At 63.6% G+C, this 15,327-nt stretch overlaps 2 protein-coding genes across 3 annotated transcripts; one reads left to right on the top strand and one right to left on the bottom strand.

Annotated features, from left to right (window-relative positions):
* Positions 1–1,888: 1,888 nt before the first annotated feature.
* On the bottom strand, positions 1,889–7,133 carry FOXRED1 (FAD dependent oxidoreductase domain containing 1). Of its 2 annotated transcripts, none has more exons than XM_075173104.1 (9): positions 6,777–7,133; positions 6,566–6,676; positions 6,351–6,469; positions 6,158–6,252; positions 4,556–4,657; positions 4,374–4,450; positions 4,136–4,284; positions 2,339–2,468; positions 1,889–2,248 (listed from the first exon to the last, which is right to left on the bottom strand). In XM_075173104.1, exons 1-9 carry the CDS (start codon positions 7,116–7,118, stop codon positions 1,889–1,891), a joined length of 1,485 nt encoding a protein of 494 aa, XP_075029205.1. In that variant the 5' UTR covers positions 7,119–7,133. The 2 variants fall into 2 exon arrangements, with proteins under 2 accessions (XP_075029205.1, XP_075029206.1); XM_075173105.1 differs by having other exon boundaries at positions 2,051–2,248; positions 4,370–4,450.
* A 1,141-nt stretch (positions 7,134–8,274) lies between these two features.
* Positions 8,275–14,987, top strand: SRPRA (SRP receptor subunit alpha). Its single transcript, XM_075173088.1, has 14 exons — positions 8,275–8,478; positions 9,737–9,820; positions 10,946–11,109; positions 11,219–11,379; positions 11,514–11,667; positions 12,158–12,311; positions 12,660–12,766; positions 12,968–13,086; positions 13,400–13,486; positions 13,578–13,750; positions 13,843–14,056; positions 14,133–14,296; positions 14,425–14,523; positions 14,859–14,987. The coding sequence occupies exons 1-14, from the start codon at positions 8,353–8,355 to the stop codon at positions 14,985–14,987; spliced, it is 1,935 nt and encodes a 644-aa protein (XP_075029189.1). The 5' UTR covers positions 8,275–8,352.
* Positions 14,988–15,327: the final 340 nt, after the last annotated feature.

Below are 15,327 nucleotides of genomic sequence, written 5' to 3'. Positions count from 1 at the left end.
AATGGGAGTAATGGGGATACTGGGGGGCAATAAGGGGTAATGGGGGATACTGGGGGGTAATGGGGATACTGGGGGATAATGGGGGTGCTGGGGGGCAATAGTGGGTAATAGGGGCAATGGGGGGTAATGGGGATACTGGGGGGTAATGGGGGATAATGGTGATAATGGTGGATACTGGGAGATAATGGGGGCAATGGGGGATACTGGGGATAATGGGGGATAATGGGAATAATGGGGGATAATGGGGCATACTGGGGGTGATGGGGGGCAATGAGGGATAATGGGGGTACTGGGGAATAATGGGGGATACTGGGGAGTAATGGGGGGTAATGGGGATACTGGAGGCGATGGGGGATAATGGGGCGATACTAGGGGGTAATGGGGGATAATGGGGATACTGGGGAATAATGGGGGATAATGGCAATACTGGGGGGTAATGGGGGGCAATGGGGGATAATGGGGATACTGAGGGATAATGGGGATACTGGGGGGATAATGGAGACACTGGGAGTGGGGGCACGGGAAGATAATGGGGGAGGGAATGGCAGGTAGTGGGGATACTGCGAGGGGATACTGGGGATACTGGGACTGGGGACAGTGGGACTGGGGGTATGGGAACATAATGGGGACACCGGGGCTGGGGGATAATGGGGATACTGGGACTGGGGGGGGTGTGGGATATTGGGGTCACTGGGGCTGGCGCAAGTTGGGGGGCACCCCCCCATTTAATCCCCCAGCACACACCTCAGCCATCCCTTTTATTTCCGCAGGGCAGACCGGGGAGGGGGTCCCCACCCCCGTGCCTCAGTTTCCCCCCCGCCGTGCCTCAGTTTCCCACTACTGTGCCTCAGTTTCCCCCCTACTCTGCCTCACTTCCCCCCCGCCGTGCCTCAGTTTCCCCCCGCCGTGCCTCAGTTTCCCACTACTGTGCCTCAGTTTCCCCCCTACTCTGCCTCACTTCCCCCCCGCCGTGCCTCAGTTTCCCCCCGCCGTGCCTCAGTTTCCCACTACTGTGCCTCAGTTTCCCCCCTACTCTGCCTCACTTCCCCCCCTGCCGTGCCTCAGTTTCCCCCTACTGTGCCTCAGTTTCCCCCCTACTCTGCCTCACTTCCCCCCCGCCGTGCCTCAGTTTCCCCCGCCGTGCCTCAGTTTCCCCCTACTGTGCCTCAGTTTCCCCCTACTGTGCCTCACTTCCCCCCCGCCGTGCCTCAGTTTCCCCCCGCCGTGCCTCAGTTTCCCCCTACTGTGCCTCAGTTTCCCCCCTACTCTGCCTCACTTCCCCCCCGCCGTGCCTCAGTTTCCCCCCGCCGTGCCTCAGTTTCCCCCTACTGTGCCTCAGTTTCCCCCCTACTCTGCCTCACTTCCCCCCCGCCGTGCCTCAGTTTCCCCCCGCCGTGCCTCAGTTCCCCCCCTGCCGTGCCTCAGTTTCCCCCTACTGTGCCTCAGTTTCCCCCCGCCGTGCCTCAGTTTCCCCCTGCTGTGCCTCAGTTTCCCCCTGCCGTGCCTCAGTTTCCCTCCGCCGTGCCTCAGTTTCCCCCTACTGTGCCTCAGTTTCCCCCCACTCTGCCTCACTTCCCCCCCTGCCGTGCCTCAGTTTCCCCCTGCTGTGCCTCAGTTTCCCCCCTGCCGTGCCTCACTTCCCCCCCGCTGTGCCTCAGTTTCCCCCCGCCGTGCCTCAGTTTCCCCCCGCTGTGCCTCAGTTTCCCCCCCGCTGTGCCTCAGTTTCCCCCCTACTCTGCCTCACTTCCCCCCCGCCGTGCCTCACTTCCCCCCCTGCTGTGCCTCAGTTTCCCCCTACTGTGCCTCAGTTTCCCCCCCACTCTGCCTCACTTCCCCCCTTGCCGTGCCTCACTTCCCCCCCGCCGTGCCTCAGTTTCCCCAGCCCCCCTCACACCACCCCCCCCTCCTCCAGCGGCTCCCCCTCCACCAACCTCCTCCACCCCAACCTCCCCAGATCCAGGCTCTCGTACCGACCCCTCACCACCAGCTCCGCCACCGCTCTGCCGGCGGCGGGCGCGTGTTGTAACCCGTGACCGCTAAAACCGGCGGCTACAAATAAATTCTCTAATTTGGGGTGAGGACCCAGCACCCCGTTACGATCAAAAACGTTATGGTCGTAGTAGCCCGCCCAAGCCCCCCGGGGCCGCAGGGAGGCGAAGGCTGGCACCCGCCGCGCCAGCCGCGGCCAAACCCGCTCCTGGAAAAACTCGTGATCCACCGAGAGATCGCCGGGATCCGGTTCTTCCTCCTAGAAAAAAATGAATTAGGGGGGGTTTAAAATAAAAATAATAAATTGGGGGGGGGGTAAATTAAATAGGGGACCCCCCCGCGGGCTCACCTCGGCTGGGCTCATGCCGCCCAGGTAGTTGCCGGCGATGCCGTCGCGGCGAAAATAAGCGCCGGTGGTGTCGACGAGGAGGGGGCAGGAGAAGCCGGGGCCGTCGGGGCAGTGCCAGGAGTACACGTACCTGCAGGGGTGGGGGGGCACACCCCCCCCCAAAAAAAAAAAAAAATAAATAATAGGGTTGAGGGGGTTCAGGCTGCGCCCCCGCCACCGCCAAGATGGGGTGGGGTGTGCGTCCCCCCCAAAGAAATAGCATGGAGGGGTTGTCATCGCTCCTCGTTGCGTTGGAGGGGGGGTGGGTACTGGGGTGCAACCCCCCCCCCAAAAAAAAAGCACGAGGGGGTTCACCCTCCCCCCGAAGACGGAGAGGGAGTGGGTACCGGGATGCGACACCCCCCCCCCCAAAAGCACCAGGGGGTTCACCCCCCCCGAAGATGGAGGGGGGGTGGGTACTGGGGTGTGACCCCTCCCCAAAAAAAAAGGACCAAGGGGTTCACCCCCCCCCCCTTGAAGATGGAGAGGGGGTGGGTACCGGGATGCGATTCCCCCCCCCCCAAAAAAGCACCAGGGGGTTCACCCCCCCCCCTTGAAGATGGAGGGGGGGTGGGTATTGGGGTGTGACCCCCCCCCCCCAAAAAAAAAAGACCAAGGGGTTCACCCCCTGCCCCGAAGATGGAGGGGGGGTGGGTACTGGGGTGCGACCCCTCCCCAAAAAAAAAAGACCAAGGGGTTCACCCCCCCCCCTTGAAGATGGAGAGGGGGTGGGTATTGGGGTGTGACCCCCCCTCCCAAAAAAAAAAGACCAAGGGGTTCACCCCCTGCCCCGAAGATGGAGGGGGGGTGGGTGCTGGGATGCCACCCCCCCCCCAAAAAAAGCACCAGGGGGTTCACCCCCCCCCTTGAAGATGGAGGGGGTGTGGGTATTGGGGTGTGACCCCCCCCCCAAAAGAAAAAGACCAAGGGGTTCAACCCCTGCCCTGAAGATGGAGGGGGGGTGGGTGCTGGGACGTGACCCCCTCCACCATGACCCCCCCCCCCTAAAAAGCACCAAGGGGTTCATGCCCCCCACCTTGAAGAAGGAGGGACAGCGGGCACCAGGATGTGCCCCCCCCCACTACCCCCCCCAAAAGAAGCACCGAGGGCTTCACCCACGACAGAGGGGGGTGGGTACCAGGGTACGACACCCCCCCCCCCAAAAAAAAGCACCAGGGGGTTCACCCCCCCACCCTTGAAGATGGAGGAGGGGTGGGTACCGGGATGCGACGCCCCCCCCCAAAAAAAAAGCACCAGGGGGTCCACCCCCCCTTGAAGATGGAGGGGGGGTGGGTACTGGGGTGCAACACCCCCCCCCCCCCCAAAAAAAGGACCAAGGGGGTCACTCCCCGCCCTGAAGATGGAGGGGGGGTGGGTACTGGGATGCCACCCCCCCCCCAAAAAAAGCACCAGGGGGTTCACCCCCCCCCCTTGAAGATGGAGGGGGGTGGGTATTGGGGTGTGACCCCCCCTCCCAAAAAAAAAAGACCAAGGGGTTCACCCCCTGCCCTGAAGATGGAGGGGGGGTGGGTGCCGGGATGCACCGCCCCATCTATGACACCCCCCCCCCCCAAAATAGCACCAAGGCATTCACACACACACCCCCCCCAGAAAAAAAAGGCTGCTGGGACATGTCCCCCCCCCCCCCCGCGACCCCCCCAAAAAATCACCACGGTGTTTACCCACACCAGAGAGGTGATGCCAGGACGTCCCCCCCCCCCCCTAAAAAGTGAACCCCCCAAATCCCACCCCCCGCACCTCTTCCTGGGCTGGATGGGCAGGGGGGGCCGGCGCAGCCCCCCCGGCAGCCCGGCCGCCTCCAGCAGCTCCCCGGCCCAGGCGCCGGCGGCGTTGACCACGATGGCGCAGGCGACCGGCTGGTAGTCCAGGCTGTCCGGCATGTGGATCTGGGGGGGGGGTGGGAGGGTCACGGACACCCGTGGGGACCCCCCCCCCAGCGTGGGGTGTTTGGGGGGGGGCACACGCACGCACTCACGTGGACGTATTTGATGCGGGCGGTCGCCGGCGCCGGGCCCCGCGGCGGCATCGCGTCATCGGCCGAGGTGATGAAACCTGGAGGGGTTTTTTGGGGGGGGGGGGTGTGAGATGGGGGGTCCCGGGGGTGGGGGGGGGGGGCACCCCGCTTTCTGCTCCACCGCCCCCCCCCCAGCTCCTCACCTCGCACCTCCCCGGCGCAGCTGTGGACCCCCAGGGACGCGGCTTTGCGCCGGAAAGCGTGGAGGAGGGTCCAGGGGTCGAACCAGCCTTCGTCCTCCAGACCTGGGGGGCACGGGGGGGACACCAGAGTGAGCCCCAAAATGAAACAACTGGGGGGGGGACCCCCCTTTCCCCGAATCAAGTGAGGATGAAGGATGCGCCCAGCGGGGGGGGATGGGATGGGATGGGATGGGATGGGGATGGGGACGGGATGGGGATGGGAATGGGGATGGGGACGGGGATGGGGATGGGACGGGGATGGGGACAGGGATGGGATGGGGATGGGGATGGGGATGGGGATGGGGATGGGGATGGGGATGGGACGGGGATGGGGACGGGGATGGAGATGGGGACGGGGACGGGATGGGGACGGGGATGGGGATGAGGACGGGGATGGGATGGGGACGGGGACGGGACGGGGATGAGATGGGGATGGGACGGGGACGGGGACGGGATGGGGATGGGAACGGGATGGGGATGGGGATGGGGACGGGATGGGGATGGGATGGGGATGAGGATGGGACGGGGACGGGGATGGGATGGGCACGGGGATGGGGACGGGATGGGGACAGGGACGGGGACGGGGATGGGGACGGGGATGGGACGGGGACGGGGATGGGGATGGGACGGGGATGAGATGGGGATGGGGACGGGGATGGGGACGGGGATGGGGATGGGGATGGGGACGGGATGGGGACGGGGATGGGGACGGGATGGGGACGGGATGGGGACGGGATGGGGACGGGGACGGGATGGGGACGGGATGGGGACGGGATGGGGATGGGGATGGGGATGGGGACGGGGACGGGATGCGGATGGGGACGGGATGGGGATGGGGATGGGGACGGGATGGGGATGGGGACGGGGATGGGGACGGGGACGGGATGGGGACGGGATGGGGACGGGATGGGGACGGGGATGGGACGGGGATGAGATGGGGATGGGGACGGGGATGGGAATGGGATGGGATGGGGACGGGGACGGGACGGGGATGGGGACGGGGATGGGGACGGGGATGGGGATGGGACGGGGATGGGGACGGGGATGGGATGGGGATGGGACGGGGATGGGGACGGGATGGGGATGGGAACGGGATGGGGATGGGGATGGGGACGGGATGGGGATGGGATGGGGATGGGGATGGGACGGGGACGGGGACGGGGATGGGACGGGGACGGGGATGGGATGGGCACGGGGATGGGGACGGGATGGGGACAGGGACGGGGACGGGGATGGGGACGGGGATGGGACGGGGACGGGGATGGGGATGGGACGGGGATGAGATGGGGATGGGGACGGGGATGGGGACGGGATGGGGATGGGGACGGGGATGGGATGGGGACAGGGATGGAGACGGGATGGGGACGGGGACGGGGATGGGATGGGGATGGGGATGGGGACGGGATGGGGATGGGGATGGGGATGGGGATGGGATGGGGACGGGGATGGGGACGGGATGGGGATGGGGACGGGATGGGGACGGGGATGGGGACGGGATGGGGACGGGGATGGGGACGGGGATGGGGATGGGTGTTGAGGGGGGTCCCCACGCCCCCCCCGTACCATAGGAGGCCACGGCCACGTCCTCCGTGTCTATCCAGGGGAATTTTGCCTTCAGCTGGGTGGGGGACAGCAGGGCCACCTGCACCCCCTCCTCCCTGGGGACGGCCAGCGTGCGGAGGGGGGGTCAGGATGAGACACGCCCCCCCCCCCAAAAAAACCCCTCCCCGGGGTGGGCTTGGTGCGTGTCCCCCACCTCTGGAGCCGCACGGTGGCCTCCAGCCCGGCAGCGCCCTGCGGGGGGGCGAGGAAGAGGTACCCCGAGGGCTGGAACTGGATGTCGACGGGGGGCTCGTTCGGCACCCCAAGATACTCCTGTAAGGGGAGCGGGGGGGGGGGCACCCCGGTAAGCGGGGCTGGACCTCCCCCACCCCCCAAATTACACCCACCCCCCCAAATAACCCCACATACGTTGATGTTGCGAAGGAAGCTGGCGGAAAAGCGGGACATCCGGATATTTTCCGGGAGGGAAAACTGCTGCCGGATCCCCCCCACCGACAGCACCGTGGAGGCTCGGGAATACTGAAGGAGACCACCACCCCCAAAAAAAATAAAAAATGGGGTTCGGGGGGGAGGGGGGGTTCCCAAGGCCGTACCCCGCCCCGGGAGGGGGGTGTCTCACCGTGGGGTCCCGCTCCACCACCAGCACCCTCATGCCGTGCCGCTGGCCCTCCAGCGCCTTCAGCCAGTAAGCCACCGACCAGCCCACCACGCCGCCCCCCACCACCACCACGTCGGCTTCTTCGGGGGGTCGTGGGCCCGGGGGGGTTCCCGGGGGGATCCAGCCCCCCCATCCACCCCCCCAAGCTGGCACCTGATCCTTCAGAATCTGACCCAGGCGTCCCAGACCCGGCCCCAGCTCTGCCGATATATTGGGGGGGGGCTGCCAGGCCTGGGAGAGGCAAAGCTGGCAGCCCCCCGGGACCCCCCTGTTCCCTCTGGGACCCCCCAGTACCCTCCGCATCCCCTGGGCCCCCCTTAGGCCCCCCTGGATCCCCTGGGACCCCTGGAACCCCTCAGGACTCTTTGGGACTCCCCGGTATCCTGGGACCCCCCCAGTCCCTCCTGCGTCCCCCCAGTGCCCTCTGGGACCCCCCCAGTGCCCTGGGATGTCCCCAGTCCCTCCTGGGTCTCCCTAGGACCTCCCCAGTACCCTGGGACCCCCCCCAGTCCCTCCTGGGTCCCCCCCCAGTGCCCTCTGGGACCTCCCCAGTACCCTGGGAGCCCCCCCAGTCCCACCCGGGTCCCCCTAGGATGTTCCCCAGTACCCTGGGACCCCCTGGGACCCCCCCTCCAGTATGCTGGGACCCCCCCCCAGTCCCTCCTGGGTCCCCCCAGGACCCCCCCAGTACCCTGGGACCCCCCCCAGTCCGTCCTGGGTCCCCCCAGGACCCCCCCAGTACCCTGGGACCCCCCCCCAGTCCCTCCTGGGTCCCCCCAGGACCCCCCCAGTACCCTGGGACACCCCCCCAGTCCCTCCTGCGTCCCCCCCCGTGCCCTCTGGGACGCCCCAGGACCTCCCCCAGTCCCCTGGGACACCCCCTCCCCTCCCCTGAGACCCCCCCAGTCCCCTCTGGGACCACCAGCCCCCCCGGGACCCCCCTGGACGCCCCCCGCCCCCCCCAGTCCCCTCTGGGACCTCCCGCAGTACCCTGGGACCCCTCCCCAGGCCCGCTCAGCGACACCCCCATTCCCCGGGACCCCTCCAGCCCTTTGACCCCTTCCCCATCCCCAGCGATCCCCCCCCCCGGGACCCCCCAACGCCCCTCCCGCCCCCCACTGACCCCCCCAAATCCCCACGGGACCTCCCGTTCCCCCGTGCCCAGGAGCCCCCCTCGCCGCGTCTCACCGCGGAAGATGTCGGAGCTGAGCGGGGCGGCGGTGCGGAGGGGGCGGCCCGGAGCCCCCCCCGGTGCCGGGGACCCCCCCGGGGCCCCCCCCGGGCGCCCCCGTCCCGGCGGGCGCAGAGCGCGCCCCCAGCGCAGCATGCCGCTTGGCCACGCCCCTCGCCACGCCTCCCTCCGCATAACCACGCCCCATTCGCCACACACCCCCCTCCTCGCCATTCGCCCGTCGCCGTCCCGCCCCTTCCCGTCCTCTCCGCCAATGGGCGCGCGGAGGGGCGGCGGCTTCCGGCGGAAGCGCGGGGGGCAGTGCGACGTGTGCGCGGAGCCGGGCCCGGCGCCGCCGCCGCCGCCATGCTCGACTTCTTCACCATCTTCAGCAAGGGCGGCCTCGTCCTCTGGTGCTTCCAGGGCGTCCGCGGGCCCGCCGCCGCCGCCACCGCTCCCGTCAACGCCCTCATCCGCTCCGTCCTCCTGCAGGTCTGCGCGGGGCGGCCGGGACCACCTGACGGGGCGGGCGGGGGGGGGCCGGGACGGCGGCTGGGCGCGACCATCTGCCTGAGGGGAGTAGACGTGGGCGGGACCACCTGCTGGGGGGGGGACACGATTGGGCGGGACCGCCTACCTGGGGGGAGGGCGCGGCTGGGACCACCTACCTGGGGGGGGGTGGGTGGTTGGGACCACCTACCTGGGGGGGGGGTAGTTAGGACCACCTACCTGGGGGGGGGGGTGGTTGGGACCACCTACCTGGGGGGGGAGTAGTTAGGACCACCTACCTGGGGGGGGGTAGTTAGGACCACCTACCTGGGGGGGGGGGTGGTTGGGACCACCTACCTGGGGGGGGGGGGTGGTTGGGACCACCTACCTGGGGGGGGGGTAGTTAGGACCACCTACCTGGGGGGGTGGGTGGTTGGGACCACCTACCTGGGGGGGGGGGGGGTAGTTAGGACCACCTACCTGGGGGGGGGGTGGGTGGTTGGGACCACCTACCTGGGGGGGGGGGGGTGTGTGGTTGGGACCACCTACCTGGGGGGGGGGGGGGGGCTGTGGTTGGGACCACCTACCTGGGGGGGGGGGGGGGTGGTTGGGACCACCTACCGGGGGGGGGGGGGGTGGTTGGGACCACCTACCTGGGGGGGGTGGTGGTTGGGACCACCTACCTGGGGGGGGTGGGGTGGTTGGGACCACCTACCGGGGGGTGGGGTGGGAGGACATGAGTGGGACCAGCCACTTGGGGGGGATACGGTCATGACCACCTATGTGGGGGGGGGGTGGATGGGACCACCTGCTTGGGGAGGGGGGAGACATGGGTGGGACCACCTACCGGGGGGGGGGGCGGTGTGCTTAGGACCACCTACCTGGCGCGGGGGGGAGACACGGCTGGGATCACCTACCTGAGGGGGGGGGTGGTTGGGACCACCTACCTGGGGAGGGGGGAGGACATGAGTGGGACCACCTACCTGGGGGATATGGGCACAAGCACCCATCTGGGGGGGTTGGATGGGACCACCTGCTTGGGGAGGGGGGAGACATGGGTGGGACCACCTACCGGGGGAGGGGGACAACCGCCCTGTTTGGGGGAGGAAGGGTGGGACCCCTGCCCGGGGGGGTGGGCTGACCACCTATACGGGGTGCTGGACCACTTTTTGGGGGGGGGGTGTGTGTCAATGGGGAGGTGACAGAGATGGGGGGGGGGTCTCCTTGCTGCTGGCCCCTTCCGATGGCTCCTCTCCCCTAGGAGCGAGGCGGCAACAACTCCTTCACCCATGAAGCCCTCACGCTCAAGTACAAACTGGACAACCAGTTCGAGCTGGTGTTTGTGGTAAGCGACCCCCCGGGGCGCCCCGAAACCCCGAGGGAGGGGGATTGCCCCAGAAAAGGGGTGTTCAGGTGTGGCTCGGTTGGGAAAAAAGCTGTTTAACGCCTTCCGGAAGGGGCGAGGCTTTCCGCTGCCTTCCTAAAATCTCACGGAGAGCAGCGGCTGGCTCGGGGAGGAGGTTTCATCGATGCCGCTTGGGAAAACAGGCAGCTTGTGCGTTGGTAACGTGAGGGTTTTTCCTGGCGCGGTGCTTTCTTCTTCCTCCCCGTGCCAGCAGCTGCCCCGCGTGGGGAAACCGGGGCCCATCAAGAGCTGGTGCCGGTTGGGAAATGGGACGATGGGGGGATACGTTAGGAAAAACCATCCGCGAGTTAGTGCTGACCCCGAACGAAAACGGGGAGAACGCTTATCAGCTCGTTGCGGCTTAAGCAAATGGATGCTTTAACCGCGTACGGCTGTAGCTCGGCTCCCAGAACTGGGTTAGCTCCTCTGGCTCTGGGATTTCGGGGGGTGAGGAGGTGCCATGTGGGTCTGGAGGGCTCCCCGCTCCTGTGCGCTGTCTCCCGGGGGGGGTCGGTGGACTTGGTGGGGGGAGGTGGGTGTCTCTCTGTCCCACACCGCTGCGGTAGCAGTAGGATTAAAACTCATTAAACCTCAAATAGAAGCTGTACAGGCTGCTACATCCTAATAAAACTTTTTACTTTGACCAGATCTGTTTAAAAAAAGCCAGAAATGTGTTATCCCCTTTATTTTAGAAAATATTTTAACGCTGTCCCTTTCAATCTCCCCTTATCTCTATAAATCCACGCAACCTTCGTTGTGTACCTAACGATAAGCAAAAGGCTTTCTGGTCTTTCGCTAGGTGTCTTTGTTGCTGTGAAACAGTCAACCCGTTTCTGTTGGTGTCGCGTTTTAAAGCAAAGCTCTGGGCTGTGCCATTTTTTTTTCCTTTTTTTTTTTTTTTTTTGAAAGCACATTAAAAGCTCGGGAGATTAGAAAACGTAGGCCGAAGCCGGCCGAAATTAAAGAACTCCGTATCAAACGGAGAGGTTTTCACTTCCTTGCCAGCTAGATGCTGCAGTTAAATGAGCTGAAAGAGCAACGTTTTTCCGCTGTGCTGCTTTGCAGGTGGGGTTTCAGAAGATCCTGACTCTAACCTACGTCGACAAGTTGATAGATGACGTTCATAAGGAGTTCAGAGACAAGTACCGCAATGAGTTCCAGCAGAAAGGCACCCTGGGCCTCCTAAACGGCACCTTTGATTTTAAAGATGACTTCATGCGCCTCCTCCGGTAGCAGAGCCTGATTTTTCTCTCAAGTTTTCATTTAGAGCAGAAAGAGTCGGGGAGGGGTGTGAGGGGGCAGAGCTGAAATTCAGGCTAACGGGTCGCCTCCCCGCAGGGATGCAGAGGAGAGCAGTAAAGTCCGAGCTCCCACGGTAATGAAGACGTTTGAGCAGTCTCTCAAGTCCCAGAAGACTGTCAAGTGTATGATAGAAACCCGAGGGGAGAAACCAAAGGAGAAAGTCAAGAACAAGAAGAACAAAGGTTCCAAAAAAGAGGGTGAGTTGATGGGAAAGACATATGAGGCGGGAGAGATAAATATTCCAGAGCTCTGTGTCCCAGCCTGCGCTTTCCCAGTCCTCTCGTAGCACCCAAACGCTGGTCTGAGCTCGTGTCGGGGCTCTTTCCGTCAGGACCTGAAGCTGTCGCAGCGCCCGGTAAAGCGTCCGCGGGTGACAAGCAGCCCTCCGCAGCCGGGGAGAGGGAGGAACTGACCAAGGATGAAATCCTGCAAAAGAACCGGGAGGAATTCTTCAAGAGACACATGAAGGCAGGGGAGAAGTCCAGGTGGGTGACGAGGACACGGTCAGTCTGCTTCAACTCAGCTCTTCCTGGCGTTCCTTGGCTGTGGCTCGGCCTCTCGTTCCTTCGGTGACCCCCAGAAGTCAGATCTTGCTTTCCTGGACCTTATTTCCCTTTTCCTTATTTCCCTGCTTGCTGGAAAAACCGGGAAGGGGCACGCTCAGGGTCCCGGAGGGGTACTAGAGCCTGATCCCTTCCCTGGAGTTGTGTGCCTGGGAGAGGTCCAGACCTCTTTTTAGTGAGGTTTTCCTGCTGTGAGCAAAGGGCAGCGGTGCATCAATGCCTGGCTCGAGGTAAAGCGGTCTGATACAGGGTTAAAGTTCAGGTAAATAAACTCTGAGACTGAATCAGGCAGGTTTAGCCTTAATTTCTGCCTTTTTGGGTAATCCGGGCTTTTAATTTCCACACCTTCTAAGGAGGCGATTGCTGCTGCTTCGCTGCCCCGAACAAAACGTGTTTCTGGTCTTTATTTCAGCAAATCTCCAAAGCCCGAGGCACAGAAGGAGAAGGGGAAGAAGCCCCGAGTGTGGGATCTGGGGAACTCTAATGCCAAAGTACTCGATTACAGTAACTCCGCTACCAACGGAAGCGCGGAGGCTTGTCCCGTGGAGGAATTTGACCCTGATATAGTAAGGAAAAGTCAGGTCACTCCGTCTGCTTTAGCCTGCTCTTCTGGGATCGGCTGGGCGTCGCAAACCCAGTCTGGTCTCCGCGGCTGGCTGAGAAAGTATTAAAAACCGGGATTGCAGCGCCCAGCTCGTAAAGCTGCTGCCTAAAGGATATTTTTCTCCATCCGCGGCAGCTGCAGACGGCGCTAGATGGGGTCAAAACCCTGAGCCCTCGCGGCAGAGATCCCCGCAGAGCTGCCTCTGCTGCTAGCGATAACTCGCCGCTGCCCGCGGCAGCGAGAGCGGGCCGGGGGAGATGACGGAAGGCGGTTGCCGATTTTTCAGGGGACGTCTTTTCCCCCCTCGCAGGCCCTGGGGGATCGAAATCGGGAGCCCGGCCGCCTCTACGACCTTGAGTACGAGAGCGATGATGAAGCCGAAGAGGAGAAGGTTATTCAGAACCCTTCGAAACCCAGGTAGAGGCTCCTGCAGTCCCCGCTTGTCGCATGCTTCTTGATTTCTCTCCCATAACTCCTCTTCCAGTCTAACCAGTAACGCGGTGGGGACAAACTGGGGTGTTTGTCAACTGCGTGGTGGGCTCTTTTAGCATCTGGCCGTGGCGTGCCCTATGCGATTTGCTCCGCGAACCTAAAGGTAGCTCCTCTGCTTCTCCGCAGCGCGAAGAAGGGTGGCCTGGGGGGCATGTTTGGCATGCTGAAAGGCCTGGTGGGCTCCAAGAGCTTGACGAGAGAGGACATGGACCCCGTACTGGAGAAGATGAAGGATCACTTGATCGGTACGTCTGGATCCGCTGTGAGCGGGTTAGTTCGAGGGGGTTCCCTGCGCTCCATCGGGTGGGCCCTGGTGTGGGGTAGCACCCGCGGTTTGGGACGTTCTTGCCCACGGTTTGGGATGCTCTTGCCCACAGGAACCGTGGTGGGTTCCTGTCTCGCCTCTGGGGAGCCCTCGACAGCGCATCAAAAGGGGGGCAAGGGTCTGATCTGGTGGGGATCCTGCACACGGACTCCGTCCTTCCCTTGACGCTGACGTCCGGCGTCTGTAACCTTCTCGGCAGCGCTAACTCCCCTCTCTACCTCTCTTTCTCGAAGCAAAAAACGTGGCAGCTGAGATCGCAGTGCAGCTCTGTGAATCGGTGGCTAAGAAACTGGAAGGGAAGGTGATGGGAACATTCACCAGTAAGTGGCCGTGTGGCCTCCTGCTTGTGGTTTGGGGCTCGGGAGCGTTCCCCAGGCATGACAGGTTCTCTTTCCGTCTCCTCCTTCCCAGCGGTGACCTCGACGGTGAAGCAGGCCCTGCAGGAGGCTCTCGTGCAGATCCTGCAGCCCCAGCGCCGCGTGGATGTCCTCCGCGATGTCATGGATGCCCAGCGCCATCGCCGACCCTACGTGGTCACTTTCTGTGGCGTCAACGGTGTCGGGAAGTCCACCAACCTGGCCAAGGTAGGACACGATCCTCCTGGCTCCCTGGGGACCAGTGCTGAGGTCGGACCGTGGCTGCTAACGGGCTTTTTTTGATCTGTTGCCACCTCCAGATCTCGTTCTGGCTCATCGAGAACGGTTTCAGCGTCCTCATCGCCGCCTGCGACACCTTCCGGGCGGGAGCGGTGGAGCAGCTCCGTACCCACACCCGTCGCCTCAACGCCCTGCACCCTCCGGAGAGCCACGGCGGGCGGACCATGGTGCAGCTCTACGAGAAGGGCTACGGCAAGGACGCCGCGGGCATTGCCATGGAGGCCATCTCTTACGGTGGGTGGAAAACCGGTGGCGGGAGACGCTGTTTCGGGCGAGCGTCCTGCTTAATGCTGCTTCCTCGTCTCCCCAGCTCGGAACCAGGGCTTTGACGTGGTCCTGGTGGACACGGCGGGCCGCATGCAGGACAACGCTCCCTTGATGACGGCGCTGGCCAAACTCATCGCCGTCAACGCTCCCGACCTGGTCCTGTTCGTTGGGGAAGCGCTGGTGGGAAATGAGGCTGTGGATCAGCTGGTGAGCGTCGAGTCTTTGTTTCCTGAAAGACTGAGGGGGGAAAATAAAGCCGCTTCTGTAGGTTTTATCGGAGGTTTGGACAGCGGCAGCACCACAAATGCGTTTCTCCGCTCTATTCCCTTCCTCAGGTCAAGTTCAACAAGGCCCTGGCTGATCACTCCATGGCCCAGACGCCGCGGCTCATCGACGGGATCGTCCTCACCAAGTTCGATACCATCGACGACAAGGTAAGGAGGCCGTCGAGACGGCTCCGCGCGGAGCTTCCCGCTGCTGACCGGAGGGGGAGAGACGGGAATTGTCAAACACGGGGCAATTCCACGCTGTCCTGGACACCGTCCCCTGCCTTCCTCCTGCATTTAAGCCATTTAAACAAAAATCAGTCCGATTTCCGCGCGCGTGGAAAGGTCTCTTGGTTTATACGCGTTACCGCAGCGGGGCGTATAGAGACCGTACAGATCCGAGAAGTACGCGGAGGCTGAATATTTGACGAGCTCTTCGGCGCCTTCCCCCGAGGAGGCAGCGCTTGGATTTGCAGGCTAAGGGTGCTTGTTGTCCTCGGCAGGTCGGCGCCGCCATCTCCATGACCTACATCACGAGCAAGCCCATCGTTTTCGTTGGTACCGGACAAACCTACTGTGATCTGCGAAGCCTTAACGCCAAGGCCGTGGTCGCAGCGCTCATGAAGGCCTAAAAGCCACCAAATTGAAGGCCTAAAAGCCACCAAATCGCTGTTTGCAGATGTCCGAGAAGAACATGCTTTACCCCGTTACCGACTAGTCTTTCCCGTGTAGTGCAGAACAGAATGAATCCGGCGCAAGGGATGCTTTTTTTTGGATAAAACCCCTTTTTATCCAGCAAAAGCCCTTCCCCTGGGTTCCTTCGTTCTGTTTTAAGTGACGCAGGCTCCCTCCCGGGGAGGCTGAATCCAGAGCTTTGTATTGTTCGTGCTGCACGGGGAGGGGGGGCAGCGCAAGGACCTGCTGTGCTTTTTGGGGAGTTTGAAGGTGTTTTTTTGAGCTGCTTGTGATTTT

Source organism: Calonectris borealis, chromosome 24 (assembly GCF_964195595.1).
Source record: "Calonectris borealis chromosome 24, bCalBor7.hap1.2, whole genome shotgun sequence".
NCBI lineage: Eukaryota > Metazoa > Chordata > Aves > Procellariiformes > Procellariidae > Calonectris > Calonectris borealis.
Note: the sequence above shows the minus strand (reverse complement) of the source record. Positions and strands in the feature narration are given on the sequence as shown.